Source organism: Pezoporus occidentalis, unplaced genomic scaffold, assembly GCF_034315485.1.
Source record: "Pezoporus occidentalis ecotype Australia unplaced genomic scaffold, CSIRO_AGI_Poc_V1 ctg308, whole genome shotgun sequence".
In the NCBI taxonomy this organism is placed as follows: domain Eukaryota; kingdom Metazoa; phylum Chordata; class Aves; order Psittaciformes; family Psittacidae; genus Pezoporus; species Pezoporus occidentalis.
In genome coordinates, this window is record NW_026915030.1 from 58,915 (window position 1) to 78,755 (window position 19,841).

The following is a 19,841-nucleotide window of genomic DNA, read 5'->3' on the forward strand; positions in this document are numbered from 1 at the left end:
TCGCCCCTCGGTGGGGCCGGGCTCTGCCCTGGGGGTCCCCGCGCACCCGCGGGGTTGCGGCGCTGGGCGGGGCCGCTCCCATCCCCATCCCCGGTGCCGGGGCGGAGCGGTGGCCCCGAGCGCTATAAAGGGGGCGGCAGCGGTGCCGGTGCCGCAGCGGTGCCGGGGCAGCCATGAGCCTGCTGTTGGAGCCGCTGCTGGGCCCCCCAGGGGGGCTCCGCAAGGAGCCGGGCCGCGGCCCCCTGCGCTCCGCCGCCTCCAGCGGGTTCCACTCGTGGCCGGGCTCGGTGGTGCTGGGGCGGGCTCGGGGCGCGCCGGGCGCTGGCGGCAGCGCGGCCGCTTCGTCCACGGAGAGCCTGGACTCGATGAACGGCGAACCGCGGGTGCGGAACGAGAAGGAGCTGCTGCAGGTGCTGAACGACCGCTTCGCGGGTTACATCGAGCGGGTGCGGGCGCTGGAGCAGCAGAACCGGGCGCTGGCGGCGGAAGCGGCGGCGCTGCGGCAGCAGCAGGCGGGGCGCTCGGCCATGGGCGAGCTGTACGCGCGGGAGCTGCGCGACATGCGGGGCACGGTGCTGCGGCTGGGCGCGGAGCAGGGGCAGCTGCGCCTGGAGCGGTCGCGCCTGGCCGAGGACGTGGCCGCGCTGCGGGGCCGGCTGGAGGAGGAGGCGCGGCAGCGAGCGGAGCTGGAGGCGGCGGCCCGCGGGCTCGCCCAGCTCTCGGCGCAGGAGGAGCGGGCGCGGGGCCCGCTGGAGGAGCGCGCCCGGGCGCTGCGGGAGGAGGCGGATCTGCTGCGGCGGCAGCACCGGGCCGAGGTGGGAGCGCTGCTGCGGGAAGCCCGCGTGGAGCCCCCCGCAGAGCTCCCCGCCGCCCTGCGCCCCGGCGTCACTGCCGCGCTCCGCGACCTGCGCGCCCAGCTGGAGGGCACGGCGGCGCGCAGCACCCTGCAGGCAGAGGAGTGGTTCCGCGGTGAGTGCCCGTGGTGTTTCCCCCCTCACCCCAGCCCCACAGCGTGCTTTTGGGGGGCTGGACCCCCCGTTAGGCTGCCCTTAGGGGTGCCCTACCGGTGCGGCCCTTTCCTCTGGAGGACGCCAGAGGGGTTGCAGTGCGCTGCAGTGCGGGGGGGATGCAGTGTCCTTGCTGCGCTGCAGGGTGGGGCACCGGGGCGGGCGCGGTTCAGCACCGTGGACAGCGGCCATTCAGCACCATGGACAGCGGCGCGGCGCACCCATGGGCGCGCTGGGGCAGCAGCAGGGGCTGTGGGGGGGGTGTGTGTGTGTGTGTGTCCCCCTCAATTCCCGTCCTCCGTATCCTTCAGATGGGGGGCTGTAGGACACTGCGGTAACACCCCCCCACCCCCTGCCTCACCGCAGGGCAATGGGTCCACCCGTGGCCGGGTGCGAGCAGTGGCACATGTACAGATCGCAGCAGGAACTGATGGGGGGCCCCTATAGATGTGCTGTTCTGCAGGGTTGGAGGTGCCTGCAGCCTCTCCTGTCCCCTTGCAGTGAGGCTGGACAAGCTCTCCGAGGTGGCCAAGGTGAACACGGACGCCATCCGCCTGGCACAGGAGGAGATCGGCGAGTACCAGCGCCAGCTCCAGTCCAAGACCACCGAGCTGGAAGCGCTCAAAGGGACCCAGGAGTCGCTGGAGAGGCAACGGCAGGACTCGGAGGAGCGCCATCATGCAGATGTCCTGTCCTACCAGGTAGAGCAGCAGCCTGGGTACCGGCCAGTGGAGAGGGACTTTCCAGCTGCTGGGGAGGAGCAGCTTTGAGGCTGCTGCTTTGGCATCCGAGCTCGTGAGGACATGTGGCAAACCCTCAGGGTTGTGTCTAGAGCCGGCCTCTTCCACTTCATCCTGGATGGAGCCATTCTCTTTCTTTGACCTGCCCATGCTGTTGGCCACAAATGGCTCTAGTCACATCTTGTGTCCCAGAGCTAGGATGCAAAGCCCAAAGGGGTGTGTGGGGTGGTGGCCATGGGCTGAAACACTGTCCCCATCAACCTCAGGCAGTGGTTTGGTGGCCACAGACTTGCCCAAATCCTAGAAACATTCCCACTCTCTGTCCCTGCCTTAGGCAGCCCTGGAAGGGGCTGGGGCCTCCACCAGGAATGGGACAGCCCCTGGACACATCCCTTTCCCTCTGCATCCACAGGGGGGCTGCAGCCCCTCGGTGAGGGCACCCTGATGCTGGGTGAACCTGGAGACCAGGGCACTGTTTAGGGGTGCTCTGTGACACCCTGCATGAGGGGACTGTGCCCTCCCCATGGCACCAATCTCTCTCCCTGCCCGCAGGAAACCATCCAGCAGCTTGACAGTGAGCTGAGGAACACCAAGTGGGAGATGGCAGCTCAGCTCCGGGAGTACCAGGATCTGCTCAACGTCAAAATGGCCCTGGACATCGAAATTGCTGCCTATAGGTAGGGGGTGGGCCCCTGGCACCGGTGTCCCTGCGGACACTCCTTGAGGGAGATGGAGCTGCAGGCCATGGCTGGCAGCTCGCGGGCATGGGATGAGGGGAGCAGCAATCACTGACTGCCCGACTCTGGTCTCATCCTGGCAGGAAGCTCCTGGAAGGGGAGGAATACCGGATGGAGTCTGGCTTTGGGATGCTGTCCTTCCCCGAGGTGGTCCCCAAGGCTCCCAGCATCGCTGCCAGCATCAAGGTGAAGAGCGAGGAGAAGATCAAGGTGGTGGAAAAATCCGAGAAGGAGACGGTGATTGTGGAGGAGCAGACGGAGGAAATCCAGGTGACTGAGGAGGTGACGGAGGAGGAGGAGGAGGCCGAGAAAGAGGCTGAAGAGAAGGAGGAGGAAGAGGAGGCAGCTGAAGCAGGGGGTGAAGAGGAGGCAAAGTCCCCTGAGAAACCAGAGTCCCCCTCAAAGGAGGAGCCCAAGAGCCCGGTGGCTGCCAAGTCCCCAGAGAAGCCCCCAAGTCCCTCAGAGGAGGCCAAGAGCCCAGCAGTGAAGTCCCCAGAGAAGCTTCCAACACCCACAAAAGAAGAAGCCAAGAGCCCAGCAGTGAAGTCCCCAGAGAAGCCCCCAAGCCCCTCAAAGGAGGAGCCCAAGCCCCCAGCAGTGAAGTCCCCAGAGAAGCCCCCAAGCCCCTCGAAGGAGGAGGCCAAGGCCCCAGCAGTGAAGTCCCCAGAGAAGCCTCCAAGCCCCTCGAAGGAGGAGGCCAAGGCCCCAGCAGTGAAGTCCCCAGAGAAGCCCCCAAGCCCCTCAAAGGAGGAGGCCAAGCCCCCAGCAGCCAAGTCCCCAGAGAAGCCCTCACCCCCCTTGAAAGAAGAGGCCAAGGCCCCAGCAGTGAAGTCCCCAGAGAAACCTGCAGCCCCCTCCAAAGAGGAGCCCAAGCCCCCAGCGGTGAAGTCCCCAGAGAAGCCCCCAACCCCTTCCAAGGAGGAGGCCAAGACCTTGACCGTGAAGTCCCCTGTGAAGGAGGAGGCCAAGTCCCCTGTGAAGGAGGAGGCCAAGTCCCCTGTGAAGGAAGCGGCCCCAGCCAAGGAGCCCACCCCGGCCGCTCCAAAGGAGCTGAAAGCCCCTGCGAAGGAGGAGCAGCCCAAGGAGACGAAGGCTTCCACCAAGCCTGGAGCTGAGGAAGCTCCCAAAAAGGATGCCCCAGCCAAGGAGGAGGAGAAGCCCAAGGAGAAGGCACCGGAGCCTGCAGCTCAGGAGGTGAAGGAGCCCACCAAGCCAGCCCCCAAACCTGCGCAGGAAGGGAAAGCAGAGGAGGCAGCTCCCCCAAAACCACAGCCCGAGCCCAGCAAAGCGGCTGCGAAGCCAAAAGCCGAGGAGAAGGCCGAGGAGCCAAAGAAGGAGAAGGCCGAGGAGTCAAAGAAGGAAAAGGCGGAGGAGCCAAAGAAGGAGAAGGCAGAGGAGCCAAGGAAGGAGAAGGCCGAGGAGCCAAAGAAGGAGAAGGCTGAGGAGCCAAAGAAGGAGAAGGCCGAGGAGCCAAAGAAGAAGGTGGAGGAGCCAAAGAAGAAGGTGGAGGAGCCAAAGAAGAAGGTGGAGGAGCCTAAAGCTAAACCCAAAGATGAGCCCAAAGCCAGTAAAGACCCTGCCAAGGCTGAGGTCCCCTCCAGCAAGGAGGGCAAAGCCCCAGAGCCGGCTGTGGGGAAGAAGTGAGCAGGGCCCCGGGCGCTGAGGAGCACCTCTGGGCACAGGAGCTGCTCTGCTCCTCACCAAGGGCTGGGCCAGCCTTGACCTTAGCACTATGTCCATGTGAGAGCCACAGCCCCTCGTGCCCTGCCCGAAGCTTCCCTAGCCCAGTGTGCCACGTTTAACACTTGAATATAACCCAGGAGAAGAGCCCCCAGCGCCCTTCTCCACCAAGTGCATTTATCTCATGTATGTGCAATGATGGATGAGTGCAATGCAGAGCTCAAGCTGCTTGGGAGGGGGCTGGTGGGGTCAATTGTACCTCTGAGCAGTGACCCGAGTGCAACCGGCTTTGGTGGGAGAGGCTGGGTGCTATGGGACCGCTCACTGACACCTATGGGGCACCAGGAACCCCAGCCCACTGTTGTTTGCTTCCTGTGCAATAACCAAATACAGTGCTTACAGAGATGCCCTGGCTCTGCTGGCTCCTCTCTGGGGGGAGGAGGAGGAGGAAGGGGTGGTGGGGGAAGGTGGGAAAGCCTGGTTGGGGTGCTGGGATGTGGCACACGCGGTTGGAGGCGGGCTTGGGGTGATCCCTGTGGCAAACCCAGCCCCTGCCAGGCAGAGCCTGTGTCTGGGCGGGCTGGAGCCAGGGTCAGCCCCTGCTCCCCACGAAGGACTGCAGTGGGGTTTGATCTTCCTTGTCTTTCCTAAAGCACAGCTTCAGGGGGCTGGAGGGGCCTGGGTTAATGCTGCAGGGGCTGAATGGAAGCAGGGAGAGGGGCTGGTGGCCTTCATGGGGGAGAAATTGCTTGCAGGGAAGAAGGGGAGAGGAGGGAGGGACAAGGACCTTGGGAATGGGGAGAGAGCCCCACCTCTGCCAGCCTGGCTGTGGGACTGGCCCCACCTCCCTGTCCCCATACAGGGGTGCAGGATCCCCACCAGCCCCTCACACAGTGCAGGGAGGCCCTGAAGCCCCTCTGCAGCGTCAGGGTTGTGCTGAGTCAGCAAGGAGCCAGCACAAGGACAGGCTGGGGCTGCAGTGCAGGCTCTGCAAAAGGGCTATTTTTAGCTATGTCAGTTTTTAGCTATCTCAGTTCCATGGTCCCAAGGCCCTGCAGCAGCAGGCAGGGAGGGAGGGAGGGCGGGCAGGAGGCAGGCACTGTGCCAGGCAAGGGGATGCATCAGCAGCACCAGAGACTGGGGCTTGCTGCAGCCCCTGTGGGTCCCTCAGGACAGACGAGGCCCCCACACGCTGCTTCCTTCACTGTTTAATCCCTTTGGCTACAAAACCCTTTAATGAAACTCAAAACCCTGGAGAAGAAACTGCCCAGGCTGGGACAGGGACCCTCAGCGATGGCTGAAGAACCCCTGGGGGTAGTTGAACTTGAAGGGCTTCAGGCGCAATGGTCCCCTGCAAGAGAAGAGGGAGAAGCTGAGCACAGCAGGCAGGGAGCCCACAGGCAGCTAAAGGAGAGGCTCCAGCTCAGGCAAGGCCATGCTCTAGGGGCCAGCAGTGCCACCATAGCCCTGCAAGGACCCAACCCATACCCAGGGTCCCTCCTGGCCCTGGGCTCTCACCTGACCAGGCGCAGACACATCTTCTCCTGGGGGAACTCCTTGGGCCCCTCCACGCTGGTGTCATGGGGCTCTGTCTCCAGGTACACATCCAGCACCATGCACAGCCGCTGCAGCTGGTTGGTGAGGAGCTGGTGGCCAGGTTTGGGACCCCACAGCTCCTTGTAGTTCACATTGACCTCGCTCTCCATGGCCTGGAAGAGGGAGCGATTGGGGCAGCGCCGGTTTGGGTCTGTGCTGCAGCCACCAGGTCTCCGGGGCCGGGCCTGGCCTGGCCATCAGCTCACCCCAATGGCTTCCGATGGACACAGAACTGCTGGGAACACCCCCAAAAGCATCCTCTCCCCACAGCCCCCGTTACCCGAATGTTGTCATCGTTGCTGCCCGTTCGCTCTCCTTTCCAGTTGAGGCAGAGGCTGAAGATGGGCGGCAGCGTGGAGTAACCGGGGTTCAGGACCACGGCTGCCTGGAGCTTGGCTGGGAAGGGCAGGGAAGAAACATCACCCATGGGGGCACCCACTGCGGGAGTCAGAAGTCTCCAGGGGAAGGAAAGCTCTTACCTGTTCCCCTTTCGATCAGGGCCATGTAGTAGAGGTGAGTGTCTTCAGCCAAGCCGGCCTCGATCACATCCTTAGTGTAGGGCAGCTCCTGGGAGGAGAGACGAGAGGAATAAGGAGGTGTTGGTACCGTGCAGGAGATGGAAGGGATAAAGGAACCCAGCCTCATGCTCGGCACCTACCGCGTAGTCCTCATAGGGGATGGCAGTCCACTTCACCAGGCGTGAGACAACCTTGGTTGGGAAGAGATGCTGGCACTCGCTGGAGACTGGCACCACACCGTGCTCTGGAACCAAGGACAAGGACCCATGAGCAGGGCAGGGCTGGGGACAAGGCTCTGCCACTGTCCTGCAGGGGGGATGCTCCAAACCCAGCACCTGAGGACACCGTTATCCTTCTGAGAGATGCCCAGATTGAAGCAGTGGAGACGTGGGTCACCTCCCACCACAGCCCAAATCCATTCCCAGTGCAGGGATGGCCAGTCCCAAAGGGGTGCTGGGGTCTGAGAGGGGGCACAGCTTTCCTCTCCCCCCCCCAACAGGGCAGTCCCCACCGCCCCTGCGGCCAGAAGGAACGGCTGGGAATGGAGGGTGGCACCATGCAAGGTGACACAAGTCAGGCCTCCTGTGCAGGAGGACCCTGCTGCCACAGCCCCTGTCCCCAGGGCACTCACCCAGCGATGCAAACTGCTTGTGGAGAGCCAGGCGGGACTGCAGCCTCGAGCGCAGCAGCTTCACCGTCAGCTCCATGTGGCTGGCGCTCAGCGTGTTGTCAGCAGTGACCGTGTGCTGCGGGCAGGAGGGGCTGTCACCATCACAGCAGCCTGTGTCCTCCACAGACACCCACCCAGGCACAGGGGCCAGCCCAAGTCACTGCTCGGTGCCTGTAACAGGGCTCAGACTGTCACACGTGGCAGGTAAGACGCACTGGGGTGGCACCGTTGCAGACTGATCCCAACTGAGCCCGCCCCATGGTTTGGGAGCAACAGGAGATGACAAGTGTCCCCAAACCCCAACTCGATGTTCCAGTGGGGAGGAGAAGGAGGTGTGATGTACCTGAGGCTGATCCTTGGGGAAGTGCAGCCCCCCCAGCTTCTGCACCCACACGTAGGGGTGCCCCAGCTCTGTCACGTAGTCGCTCAAGGTCAGGATGCTGTGGGGATAACAAGGAAGGGTTGTGCCACCCCCAGAGCACTCCCTGCCTGTGAGGCAGCTGGAGGGAGCACCCCAAGGTCCTGTGAGCCCACCCAGTGCCAGCTGGCAGGACACTGGCTTCCTGGCCAAGCTGGGTGAAGCTGCCCCCATTGTGTGGGGCAGCGCCCCGCTCACCCCACTTTGTCGAACTGGAACTGGTTGGCCGGGTTGGGCGTTTTCCTCCCGTGGTCTCCTGGGTAGAGGCAGTTGAGGATGGAGTCCGGGGAGAGCAGGTCACTGGTGGGAAGAGGGAAGAGAGGAGTCAGCAGCAGCCGGTGCTCCCTGTCCCGCTGGGGCGGCCCCTGACAGGCTCCGAGCGCAGCGAAGGGGATTATGAGCTCCATGAGGTGGGTTTCAGGACCATGAATGGCTTTTCCCTAATTTCACTCCAACAGGAGACCTGTCTCCTCCCTGGCTGTGAAACCACAGGGCACCAGCTCCCCGCTTCCCAGGAGGCTGCTCACTCCAGTGCATTAACTCCCACGGAACCCCCCTGATGCGCAAGGGGAAGCATCACCAGCACAGGCAGGGCCCAGCCTGATGCCTGTTTGCCACCCAACAAGCTCAAGCAGAGGAATTCTGCTTCACAAAATCAGATTCTTCAGCTCTGACTGCACTCACAAACCTGACCAAGCATAAAGGGCTGGAATCTGGGCCTTGGCTCAAGTCACAACCGCCCTGGCCAAGTGCTTCGAGGGAGGGAGCACCCTGCAGAGAGGCTCTAACTGCTGCCATGGGGAGCTGGGGTACCTAAAGGGGTAAGAGAACACCAAGAGGTTCTTTCTGGATGGGACAGGCTGGGAGGCAGCACTTGCTCCCAGGTACACCCAGACCAGTCTCTCCCACCTCCCTCTTCCTCAGGCACCTCCTCCTGGCCTGGGATTGCCCCTGGAGAGCTGGCAGCTCCCAGGGCAGGCTCCCACTGCAGCTATTCCTCACACAAATCAGGCTCCAGCGGGCTCCGGGGAGCACAGGGAGAGGCAGCTGCATCTCTGGTGCTCAAGACAAGGTGACCTGCAGAGTGAGCGGGGACTGGGAGCTGCCAGGCACAGGCTGCAGGAGGGAGGGGGGCAGTTGGGCTGCAAGAGCATGATAGAAGCAGGAGAGGCTCTCCCCAAGCTCCTGACAGGTCTGGCATCACTCCCCTAAGACATTCCCAAGCTCTCTGCCATTGGCTTGTGACAGAGGGAGAGGAGAAGGATGCTGCCTATGCTGCAGCAGCCTGACACGGCTCCTGGCAAGGCCCTGGAGCTAACGGGAAGGACAGCACAGGGCAGAGGATGTGCAAGGTGAAAAGCCTCCCTGGAGGCAGAGATGGAGCTGTGCTCTTTTGGGTCTCCTTTAGCCAGCAAAGGCCAAGCCAGGAGAGCATCCCCTTACCCGGCACTGATGGCGGTTGTCATCTCAACAGCAGTGGCCACCTTGGCTTTCACGGTCATGACGTTGAGGTTCATCAGGTAGTAGAAGGTCAGATGAAGCACGTTCTCATCTGCACCAACAGAGGAGGGTCGTTGTTGCTGTCTGCTCTAGCTTGGAGCTCTGCAGAGGGGATCTATGTGCCCCTCTGCTGGGACAGCAGGGAGTGGGGCAGCCAGGGTCCCACGCTGGCGCTGGGTGACTCCCTGGGTGCTGTCACCCATCCCTCACACCAGCCCTGCTTACCCTTGCACTTGAGGTCGACCGTGACAGACAAGGGGTGGCGCTTGAGCATCTCCTTGCGCTTGTCATCCAGCTGCACGCCCAGGGTGGGCCTGCGTCGCTTCTGGGGTGGAACAGAGCTCTCAGAGCCCCTCCTGCTCCTCAGTGCCCACCCTCCTCTCCCACTGCTCCTTCCCCCTGGCCTCCCTCCCCAGTCCCCAGCACTGCGGGCACTGAGCAGCCTGGGGAAGGAGGGAGGAGGAAACCCCCACCCTGCTGCAGGGTGAGGACAAAGCAGGATGGTTCCTGCCCTTCCATCAGCCTCCAGGAGCTTCCCCACCCCTGTGAGATGAGGACAAGGACCTGTTGGCCCCAAAAGCTTCTCCATAGCATGGAGCAGAAGCCAAGGGTCTTCCCTTTACCCTTCCCCACAGCAAGAGCCCAAGACACCAGGCACTGCTGCTGGGCGGTGAGGACTGGTGGCACAGACCTCCTTGGGCTTTCATGCTGGGGACAGCCAGTGCCTACAGCCTCCAACCCCAAACCTAGACCTAAATGCCACCCAGGGGAGCACCATGGTGCAGAGTCCAGCTCAATGCTTCTGCCAGACAGCAGGGAATGGAGCTGGGTCCCTCCAGGCTGGACTCCAGCCTCCAGCCCCAGGCTATTTATACAAAGTGGAGCAGCTCCAGCCAGAGCTGCCAGGTGGGATGTGAGCGTGGTGGGACACAGAGCCCTGGCTCTCCTGCATGTGGGACAGGAACTGGGCATGGCACCTCCCTCCTCCCGAGGAATGGCTGGATTTGACTCAGTGCACGTCCACATGTGCTCACTGCACGTAGGGCCCAGCTCCCCTAGCACGTCCCCGTTACCAGGCCCAGCCCAGTTTGCCCATGGTGACAGTGCTACCCCTTACCGTGGTCTGCTCCTCTTCAGCATCAGAATCGCTTTCATCATCTGGGCAGAAAGAGGGGGGTCAGCAGGGGCTGCCTGGGCTCAGCAGCTCCCCCACAACCAGCAGCAGGGCCAGTCCCTTCTGTAATAGCCCAGCTCCCCCAGGCACCTCTGTCCCTGCAAAGCAGGGCCCTGGCAGGATGCAGACACCCAGAACCACATCCCCAGTGCCAGGGATCACTCTAACAGGCTGTGAGCATCCATCTGGAGGGAGGAGCTCGGGACGGAGGGGATGAGGTGCCAGGGACTGTGGCCAGCAGCTCTGACACTGCACCATTTCACCACCCACCCGCTTCTGTACACAACCCTCTGCCTGCAGAGAGGCACCACCACCCCAACTCACCCTGCGAGTCCTCAGGCGGCTTGTACAAGGCTTTGGCTTCCTCTACATTCCCTTCAATGGCCACCACGAGCTTCTTATCTACAGAGGAGACACAAAAACCAAGCTAGGAACCCCCCTCTGTCTGGGCAAGGCAGTTGGCAGAAGCTCCCACTTCCCACTGGCAGAGAAACCTCAAAGGAAGGGTCAGTGGGAAGAGGCCGTTGTCCAGGGGGCTCTATGGGGCCACTGCAGGGCTGGATCTCCTGGGAAGGATGGGGTGAGAGAAGGGAAAATGCTGGGGTTTGAGGGACTGGCCCTGGAAACCACAAAGGTCAAATCTTTATGAACCCCTCCAAGAGAGGCTGGGAGCAGGGAGCGAGGAGCTGTCCCTGTGGCCACAGGTTAGCAGGGATCTGGTGTGGACCCAAGTGCCCAGCGTGGTCCTTCCAGCCTCCCCTGCAGCTTCCACACTACAGCATCCCAAGGGGATTCCTGGGCCCTGCTGGGAAATCCCTCCCCACTCAGGGAAGCTTCAGAAAGGCTCTCAAAACACAAAGCTGCTGAAGGGGATGTAGGGTTTCAGGTGAGCTGTGGGAAGGACACAGCTCTGCAGTCACCAGCACCCATGGGTGGCACAACCCAGCACCCACCCCATGGGATGACAGCTCTTGGGAGGCCACATCAGCACCAAGCCAGCTTGCAGGGACATTCCTGCTGACCTTGGGAAGGGGGCAGAGTGGGAAGGCAGCTTCCCAAGCAGTTCTTCCAGCGAGGGAGCTGAGCAAACAAGGTTTCAAATGCTGCTGCCTCACTGTGCCTGGCCATGGGGCCACCCTGACGCTCTGGGCTCAGCAGAATCTGGCAGCAGAGCAGATGGGATCAAACACTTCTTGTGTTGGGGCCCCCAGCACAAGGACATGGAGCTGTTGGAGCGAGGCCAGAGGAAGCCACAGGGATGCTGTGAGGGCTGGAGCAGCTCTGCTCTGGAGCCAGGCAGAGAGAGCTGGGCTGGGTCAGCCTGGAGAAGAGAAGGCTCCTGAAGGGGAGACCTGAGAGCAGCTCCAGTGCCTGAAGGGGCTGCAGGAAAGCTGGAGAGGGGCTTGGGACAAGGGATGTAGGGACAGGCCAAGGGGAATGGCTTGAACCTGCCAGAGGGGAGACTGAGCTGAGCTCTGAGGCAGAAGCTCTTCCCTGGGAGGGTGCTGAGGCGCTGGCACAGGGTGCCCAGAGAAGCTGTGGCTGCCCCATCCCTGGCAGTGCTCAAGGCCAGGTTGGACACAGGGGCTTGGAGCAAGCTGCTCTAGTGGAAGGTGTCCCTGCCTGTGGCAGGGGTTGGAGCTGGAGGAGCTTTAAGGTCCCTTCCAACACCATGACCCTATGCACACAAGCATCCCTGAAGCAGTGCTTGCTGCAAGCAGGAGTGAAATCCATCCCGTTGGGGGAAGTTCTGCCCCCAGCTGGTGACAGCCCCTCAGGGTGTCCCTGAGGACTGTGCCCCCCTTGATGCTCACCACAGGCCTGACCATAGGCACTGGCTTGAACGAAGAGGACGTAGAGAGGCGGTGGGAGGTGCCGGGCTGTCTCGTACTGCTTGTGTGCCTGGTCAAAGGGCATGAAGAGATACTCCTGGACAGGCAGGGAGGCCTGGAGGGACAAGAGTCAACCTTCATCACCGGGAACGGAACAGCTCCTCCTCCTCACTCCCCTTTGCCATGAGACTGGAAACCAGCACAGCGGCCGTGGTGCAGGGTTAAACACAGCCATGGGCACAGCGAGCCCCCAGGGGAGGGCTGGCAGCTCTCCTTGTTGGAAAACTTCTGGATCTGAAAATAACCCAGTTCCTTCTCCTGTTCTTCCCTGCCAGGGCAATCACAAGGGGCTGGAACCGCGTGGACTCTCCAGGGAAAGGCCCATTTAACAGCTCCTCGCTCCGCAGGAACTGCCGCATAAACACGGCCGCTCCACCTGGCAGGAGGCACATCCACCCCTGGGCCACCGGGAATGGGATGTCTCCAGATCCACCTCTTCAACACAGCCCTCGGGTGTTCTCCCACTCCTGTGGGGCTCCAGTACCTGCATGATGCTGTTGAGCCGAGGCTGGAGGCTGCTCAGATATTCCTTCTTCACCTCGATCTCCTTCAGGATCTTCTCCTTGCTGGTCAGGCATTCCTTGTACTTCTCCGCCAGCCTGGGGGTAGGAACTGGTTATCACCACACAGCACAGCTACAGAGCCTGCCCCAGCGCTCCTGACCTGACCACTCACTGCAGGCACCAGCAGAGCCCAGACACGGGGACAAAGAGCTCTAAGACCAAGGGCAAGCAGGGGAGAAAGGAACCCATGAGAGCTGGAAAACAAACAGGGAGAGGAAATGGAAGCTTGGCCTCAAGCTGTGCTCTGAGAAGGGACAGCAGCTGAGCAGATCCACTCCCAGGCAGCCTCTCCAAGCTGATGGAGCCCTGCTGACCCCACCGAGCTCCTCAAGAGGCTTCTCCACATCAAGTCCTTGCAGTTAACTCCTGAGAGCTGAGGTTTAGTGCACAACAAGTGCTCCATGAACTGGTGAAAGCCCAGGAAAACTCATGTTCCCCACGGCCCTGCAAGCCCTGGCCACCCGTGTGTATATGGAGAGTGCTAAGTCTCCTTATTGCTGCTGCTGCCAAACCCTTGCCTGGCAGGAGCAGGGACAGCTGAGCATGGAACGTGCTGCCCAGGACAAGCAGTAGGGGGGGGAGCTCATGCTCCTCACAGAACGAGAGCACCCACAGTGGGGAGGACCCCAGCTCCGAGAGGGAGCAACAGAGCTGGCACTGCAGGACTGAAACGCTGCTGCTCCCAAGCACAGCTCTGCTTGTGTGGGGTCAGTGCGTGCCCCCCGCCAGGCTCCTTCCAACCCAAATCCCTTCCTCGGGCACGGGCTGCCTGCCCCAGGCCACGGCGCTGCCGCGGCTCAGCCACAGCAGCGCTGTGCAGGCAGCTCCCCACTGTGGCAAGCGGCAGGAGCACAGGCAGGAGCAGCGGCAGCGCCAGAGCCAGCCTGGCTTCACTTAGCTCCCTGCAGGCATCACTTTGCCCTGCATGGCACATGTGCTGGAACCAGGGCAGTGTGTAACCACCCGCCCTTCACTATCACCTCTGCAGTGGGTGGCATCCCCAGTCCCTGCTGCAAGAGCCTCCAAAGGGACACCAAGGAAACACGAAGTTATCATTGAATCCCAGCTTGGTTTGGGTTGGAAGGGACCTTAAAGCTCATCCAGTCCCAACCCCTGCCACGGGCAGGGACCCCTTCCACTAGAGCAGCTTGCTCCAAGCCCCTGTGTCCAACCTGGCCTTGAACACTGCCAGGGATGGGGCAGCCACAGCTTCTCTGGGCACCCTGTGCCAGCGCCTCAGTACCCTCACAGTAAACTTCTTCCTTACCTCCAACCTGAACTTCCCCTGTGTCAGTCTGAACCCATCACCCCTTGTCCTATCACTGCAGTCCCTGATGAAGAGTCCCCTTCCTCATCCTTTCAGACCCTGGAAGCTGCTCTGAGGTCTCCACACAGCTTCTCTTCTCCAGGCTGAGCAGCCCCAATGTTCTCAGCCTGTCTTTGTATAGGATCAAAATTCACAGCATCAAGTTCATTTTCACCCCTTGGTGCTCAGGAGCTGCTGCTGATGTTCACTGCCTTGGTGAGAGAACACATGGGCTCCTCTGGAGAGCCAGGACACCTTCACAGCCACCACCCAGAGCCTGGGGCTTCCCTTGTACTGGTTTGGAGGTTGCTCCACTCCCAGCATCCCAGGACTCTCCCTCATCTATGATACAAGGACCCCACCAAGCCCTGGTCCCCACGGAGCGAATCCCCACACCAAGGGCTCACTTACACACTGGATGTCCCAGGTTAACACCTCCATCCCCCACATCAGAAGCTTCAGCCCTGACACCAGCCCCAGACACCACTGCCCCACCTCTTGCGCTGCTCCAGCTCCCAGTCCAGGCGGGCCAGTGTCTGCTGGTGGGGCTCGGACAGGGTGATGGCAGGGCGGCTGATTTCAGGGGGGGCCTCTTGGTAGAACTCCTCCAGGCTCACCAGCTCGATCTCCTCATGCTTTGATCTGTGAGAGCAGATGGATCAGAGCAGGGAAGGGTGGGACATGCTGCAGCGCAGCCCAGCTCAACCATGGCTCACAGGGCAGTGGTCAATGACAACACCTTTGCTCTGGGAACACAGGATCCCAGCCTGGTTTGGGTTGGAAGGGACCTTAAAGCTCCTCCAGCTCCAACCCCTGCCACGGGCAGGGACCCCTTCCACTGGAGCAGCTTGCTCCAAGCCCCTGTGTCCAACCTGGCCTTGAACACTGCCAGGGATGGGGCAGCCACAGCTTCTCTGGGCACCCTGTGCCAGCGCCTCAGCACCCTCACAGGGAAGAGCTTCTGCCTCAGAGCTCAGCTCAGTCTCCCCTCGGGCAGGTTAAAGCCATTCCCTTTGTCCTACCCCTACAGACCCTTGTCCCAAGCCCCTCTCCAGCTTTCCTGCAGCCCCTTCAGGCACTGGAGCTGCTCTAAGGTCTCCCCTTCAGGAGCCTTCTCTTCTCCAGGCTGAACCAGCCTGGACAGTACTGGAGAGACTCCATCTCTCCTGTGTGGTGGCATCTGGAGCACCCGCTCTCCTCCCACAAGAGCCTGAGGCAAGACAGGAAGCGATGCCCAACACTGGAGGCCTCCACCCCACCTCAGACACCCCAGGGCCCCTCTCCCCCCCAGCCAAACTCACTTGAACTCCAGGCATTTGGTGATCTCCTTCTGCAGGTGCATCACCTCGTAGAGCAGGTTCTGGAGCTGCAGGTGATACGCATCCACCTTCTGCTTTGCCTGCAACACAGACATGGCCAGAGCAGGGGATGAAGCTCTGCTGCCTTCCTAACACACCCCCAGGAGTCACCAAGCCCCTCTCACCATACAGCAAGTTTTAGGCTGTGCAACTACTCATTTTTGGGGGAAAAAAAGACATTTTTAAGGGCTGGGAAACCAAATGATCACAACATCAAAGTGATGCCCAGCACAAGGCACAGAGCAGGGCAGCCCTGCTGGGGCACGCAGACCGAGTCCCCTCGTGTCCTCAGCCTCTGCAGTGGCACAATGCAACAGTGTGTTCACACACTGCAGAGCTCTGGGTGCAGAGCTTTGGGGTCAATTGTATTCACATTCCTCAGGCCTGCAGCACACCAGCCTCTTGAGATGGAGCTTTCCGACTTCCCTTTCTATTGAGGAGAGAAGCAAAGAGAGCTCCTTCGCTGGGCAGCAGCACTGCAGCTTCTGCTGCAGCACACAAGAGTCTCTCTAATTCACACCCCACACCCCTGCTGCTGCTCAGCTCCTCCTGAACGTGGCACAGCACCCGTTGTGTGTGACCTGGACAGGTCCCGGCCCGCAGCCCCCCTGCACCTCGTGGGTCTGGTCCCGGCCCTTCTTGAGGCGGATGTGAGCCAGGCGGTTCAGCTTCTTCAGCGTCATGAAGTGGACGCAGCTCTGGACGCGCCGCTCGTCGATCTCCGCAGCCTGGGGGTGAGGAGGGAGGGGGTGAGGCACAGGGAGCCCCTCTGCCCCACGTGCTCCCCGCAGGGCTGCTCCAAGGGGGGCTTTGCGGGGGCCATGACTTGTGTCACCCCACTGCCACGCTCAGATTCACCGCTGGATGTAACCCAGGAGGGCTCTGGGTTCGCTTCTGGACGAGAGGGAGCCTGAAGCAGCCACCCTGCCAGTGCAAGCCTGCCCCAGCCATGGCGGGGCTGGTGACCCACACAGGACAGGGAGCACCCAGCCAGCCCCACTGTGGTCAGCCCAGCCTCGATTCCTGCCCCACAGCCCCCTGGACACGCTGCAGGAGCTCAGTAACTCAGTGACTGCGATCTCTGCCCGGGCAAAGGCCAAACTGAGCTCAATGGGGTGTATGCTCCAGGGGGGAGGCTGCTCTCCCTCAGGTTAATGGAAAACACCAAAGAGGAAAACACATGGAACCAAGCCCCGAGGCTTCTCCTCCTTACGTTGTCCTTGATGCCCCGGCTCTTCAGCTCCTGGATCTCCGCCATGAGCCGCTGCAGCTCCTGGCAGGTCTCTCTGTAGAGCTCATAGTCCTTGATGGGGTCCCGGAGGTCCACCTCGCACTCCTCGCTGTAGTAGCGGAGGTCCTGCAGGGGCAGAGAGCACCCCCTGAGCCTCCCTCCTCCCAGCTCCCCTGCACTGGGACTGGGACACAAAGCAGGGCTCAATTCCTGCCTCTGGCCGTGAACCCCACAGCCAGGACTCAGGTAACCCCAGGCACGAAGCCCGGGAGGCTCAGGCTGTCTTTCATGGCTTTAAACCGGCACCTGCCCTGCACCAGCGCATCCACAGGACCAGTGGGGAAGGAAATCACTTCTCCAGCCCTTATCCCCCCTTTGGCTGAACCCAAATTTCCCCGTAGAATCATAGAATGGTTTGGGTTGAAGTGACCTTAAAGCTCCTCCAGCTCCAACTCCAACACCTTCCACTAGAGCAGCTTGCTCCAAGCCCCTGTGTCCAACCTGGCCTTGAACACTGCCAGGGATGGGGCAGCCACAGCTTCTCTGGGCACCCTGTGCCAGCGCCTCAGCACCCTCACAGCAAACAGCTTCTGCCCTGTCTCCAACCTGACCTTCCCCTGTTTCACTCTGAACCCATCACCCCTTGTTGTGTCCCTGCAGCCCCTGATGAAGAGCCCCTCCCCAGCACCCTTGCTCACAGGAGCGTTTTAAGGCCATGGGCAAGCCCCGAGGGACCTTTCAGCCCTGTGCTCGCTCTCCCTGTGTCTCCACATGAACTTCAGACTCCTTGAGGAGTCCTGGAAGAGACGGAGACAGCTCTGGAAGCTCAGTGTTTCAGAGGCATTGGAGCTGCCCTGCCTCTAAGGGATGGGCTTCAGCTCCCCAAGGGGGAGGACAAAGCCAGCACTGGGATGAGCTCAGCGCAACAGGGCCCTGCTGCAGCAGGGGGGGGGGCCGGGGCCCTACCTGCTCCCCATCGCCTTTGCCCCTCTTGCCCTCCGGCGGGGCCCCGTCTGTACGGATCACTTTGGGCTTCCTCTTCTTGCTGGACTCCGAGGACATGGCGCTGCCGGGCTGCGGGAGGGGAGGCAGAGCTGCTGCCACGGGGGCAAAGCCACTGCGAGCGGGGCCACCGGGACCCCGCACACCGGAGCCTCCGCCCCACCGAGCCCCACAGACCGGGCACCCTGGAACCTCCACCCCACCGAGCCCCACAGACCGGGCACATCGGAACCTCCGCCCCACCGAGCCCCACAGACCGGGCACCCTGGAACCTCCACCCCACCGAGCCCCATAGACCCCGCACATCGGGGCCTCTGCCCCACTGAGCCCCACAGACCCCACACACCGGAACCTCTGCCCCACCGAGCCCCACAGACCCCGCACACCGGGGCCTCCGCCCCACTGAGCCCCGCGGACCCCACACACAGAGACCCCCGTTCCCACCAAGCCCCACGGACCCCGCACACTGGGGCCTCGGCCCCACTGAGCCCCACAGACCCCGCACACCGGGGCCTCCGCCCCACCGAGCCCCACAGACCCCGCACACCGGAGCCTCAGCCCCACTGAGCCCCACAGACCCCGCACACCGGAGCCCCTGCCCCACCGAGCCCCACAGACCCCACACACCGGGGCCTCTGCCCCATTGAGCCCCACAGACCCCACACACCGGGGCCTCCGCCCCACTGAGCCCCTGCCCCACTGAGCCCCATAGACCCCGCACACCGGAGCCCCTGCCCCACCGAGCCCCACAGACCCCACACACAGCGACCCCCGTTCCCACCGAGCCCTACGGACCCGCACACCGGAGCCTCCGCCCCACCGAGCCCCACAGACTGGGCACCCCGGAACCTCCGCCCCACTGAGCCCCACAGACCCCACACACCGGGGCCTCCGCCCCACCGAGCCCCACGGACCCCACACACCAGGACCGCGCCGCTTCCCTCAGCTCCACCCGGAAGTGACGACAGAGGAGCAGACTAGAGCGGCGCAGCGCGCCTGAAAGCGCCCCCTAGCGGACGCTCTCACCGGAGGACCGCGGGCGGCGTTCATAAGTGGGCGTGGCTTCGGTCGCAGTGGGCGTGGCGAACCCCGCCTTGGGGGGAGGCTGCCCCGAGGAGCGGGGTCCCCCGTGGTGCTGGGGACCCCCAGTGATAGCGGGGGCATCCATGGGCTTGGGGGGGGCGACACAGATGGGGACCCAATGGCACCAGGGGCACACAGAGATTTGGGGGTCCCTGATGTCACACGGGGGGGTTTGGGGGTCCCTGATGTCACATGGAGGGGTTTGGGGTCCCTGATGTCACATGGAGGGGTTTGGGGTCCCTGATGTCACATGGAGGGGTTTGGGGTCCCTGATGTCACGTGGAGGGGTTTGGGGTCCCTGATGTCACATGGAGGGGTTTGGGGTCCCTGATGTCACATGGAGGGGGGTGGTGTCCCTGATGTCACGGGCAGGGCTTTGGGGACCCAGATGTCACGTGGAGGGGTTTTGGGTCCCTGATGTCACACGGGAGGGTTTGGGGGTCCCTGATGTCACAGGGGGGGGGGGTGGGGTTCCCTGATGTCACATGGAGGGGTTTGGGGTCCCTGATGTCACATGGAGGGGTTTGGGGGTCCCTGATGTCACACGGAGGGGTTTGGGGGGGTCCCTGATGTCACACGGGAGGGTTTGGGGTCCCTGATGTCACACGGGGGGGTTTGGGGTCCCTGATGTCACATGGAGGGGTTTGGGGTCCCTGATGTCACATGGAGGGGTTTGGGGGGGTCCCTGATGTCACATGGAGGGGTTTGGGGTCCCTGATGTCACATGGAGGGGTTTGGGGTCCCTGATGTCACATGGAGGGGTTTGGGGGGGTCCCTGATGTCACACGGGAGGGTTTGGGGTCCCTGATGTCACACGGGAGGGTTTGGGGTCCCTGATGTCACACGGAGGGGTTTGGGGGTCCCTGATGTCACATGGAGGGGTTTGGGGGGGTCCCTGATGTCACATGGAGGGGTTTGGGGGTCCCTGATGTCACATGGAGGGGTTTGGGGGTCCCTGATGTCACATGGAGGGGTTTGGGGGGGTCCCTGATGTCACACGGAGGGGTTTGGGGGGGTCCCTGATGTCACATGGAGGGGTTTGGGGGTCCCTGATGTCACATGGAGGGGTTTGGGGGGGTCCCTGATGTCACACGGAGGGGTTTGGGGGGGTCCCTGATGTCACATGGAGGGGTTTGGGGGTGACCAGGCAGTACCAGGGCACCAAAGCAAGGGGGGGGGTTCTGGTGCAGGGGACACCCATGGCTGACACCAGGCTGGGGGCTCTGCTCCCCATTCTGGGGGGGGCTGGAGCACCCCAATTTGCCCCCCCCCCGCCCCCCCCAGCCCCACTCCCCCCAGGGGCCAGGCTTTGGCATGGTCAATATTTAATTGGGGACACGGCCCCCACCGGGCCCATCAGGAGGAA

At 62.5% G+C, this 19,841-nt stretch overlaps 2 protein-coding genes across 4 annotated transcripts; one reads left to right on the forward strand and one right to left on the reverse strand.

Annotated features, from left to right (window-relative positions):
- Positions 1 to 122: 122 nt before the first annotated feature.
- NEFH (neurofilament heavy chain) lies at positions 123 to 4,359 on the forward strand. 2 transcript variants are annotated; one of them, XM_062627798.1, is made up of 5 exons: positions 123 to 969; positions 1,509 to 1,708; positions 2,300 to 2,424; positions 2,568 to 3,966; positions 4,009 to 4,359. In XM_062627798.1, the coding sequence occupies exons 1-5, from the start codon at positions 174 to 176 to the stop codon at positions 4,126 to 4,128; spliced, it is 2,640 nt and encodes an 879-aa protein (XP_062483782.1). In that variant the 5' UTR covers positions 123 to 173; the 3' UTR covers positions 4,129 to 4,359. The 2 variants fall into 2 exon arrangements, with proteins under 2 accessions (XP_062483782.1, XP_062483781.1); XM_062627797.1 differs by having other exon boundaries at positions 124 to 969; positions 2,568 to 4,359.
- A 998-nt stretch (positions 4,360 to 5,357) lies between these two features.
- Positions 5,358 to 18,384, reverse strand: THOC5 (THO complex subunit 5). 2 transcript variants are annotated; one of them, XM_062627799.1, is made up of 20 exons: positions 18,316 to 18,384; positions 17,357 to 17,464; positions 16,373 to 16,516; positions 15,774 to 15,887; positions 15,103 to 15,200; positions 14,297 to 14,443; positions 12,417 to 12,531; positions 11,855 to 11,987; positions 10,365 to 10,442; positions 9,984 to 10,024; positions 9,092 to 9,191; positions 8,810 to 8,918; positions 7,565 to 7,666; positions 7,292 to 7,388; positions 6,910 to 7,024; positions 6,419 to 6,522; positions 6,240 to 6,327; positions 6,041 to 6,156; positions 5,683 to 5,873; positions 5,358 to 5,515 (listed from the first exon to the last, which is right to left on the reverse strand). In XM_062627799.1, the coding sequence occupies exons 2-20, from the start codon at positions 17,450 to 17,452 to the stop codon at positions 5,452 to 5,454; spliced, it is 2,052 nt and encodes a 683-aa protein (XP_062483783.1). In that variant the 5' UTR covers positions 17,453 to 17,464; positions 18,316 to 18,384; the 3' UTR covers positions 5,358 to 5,451. The 2 variants fall into 2 exon arrangements, with proteins under 2 accessions (XP_062483783.1, XP_062483784.1); XM_062627800.1 differs by having other exon boundaries at positions 18,322 to 18,345.
- Between the last annotated feature and the right edge of the window lie 1,457 nt (positions 18,385 to 19,841).

What these genes read in the sequence shown, in the direction of transcription:
- NEFH (XM_062627797.1), top strand. Translation starts at nt 174, where the DNA reads ATGAGCCTGCTGTTGGAGCCGCTGCTGGGCCCCCCAGGGGGGCTCCGC. An exon ending in GGCAGAGGAGTGGTTCCGCG is followed by an intron (nt 970 to 1,508) that starts GTGAGTGCCCGT and finishes GTCCCCTTGCAG; the next exon opens with TGAGGCTGGACAAGCTCTCC. An exon ending in CAGATGTCCTGTCCTACCAG is followed by an intron (nt 1,709 to 2,299) that starts GTAGAGCAGCAG and finishes CCCTGCCCGCAG; the next exon opens with GAAACCATCCAGCAGCTTGA.
- THOC5 (XM_062627799.1), bottom strand. Translation starts at nt 17,452, where the DNA reads ATGTCCTCGGAGTCCAGCAAGAAGAGGAAGCCCAAAGTGATCCGTACA. An exon ending in ACAACCGCCATCAGTGCCGG is followed by an intron (nt 7,667 to 8,809) that starts GTAAGGGGATGC and finishes TCTTCCCACCAG; the next exon opens with TGACCTGCTCTCCCCGGACT. An exon ending in CCTGATCGAAAGGGGAACAG is followed by an intron (nt 6,157 to 6,239) that starts GTAAGAGCTTTC and finishes TGCCCTTCCCAG; the next exon opens with CCAAGCTCCAGGCAGCCGTG.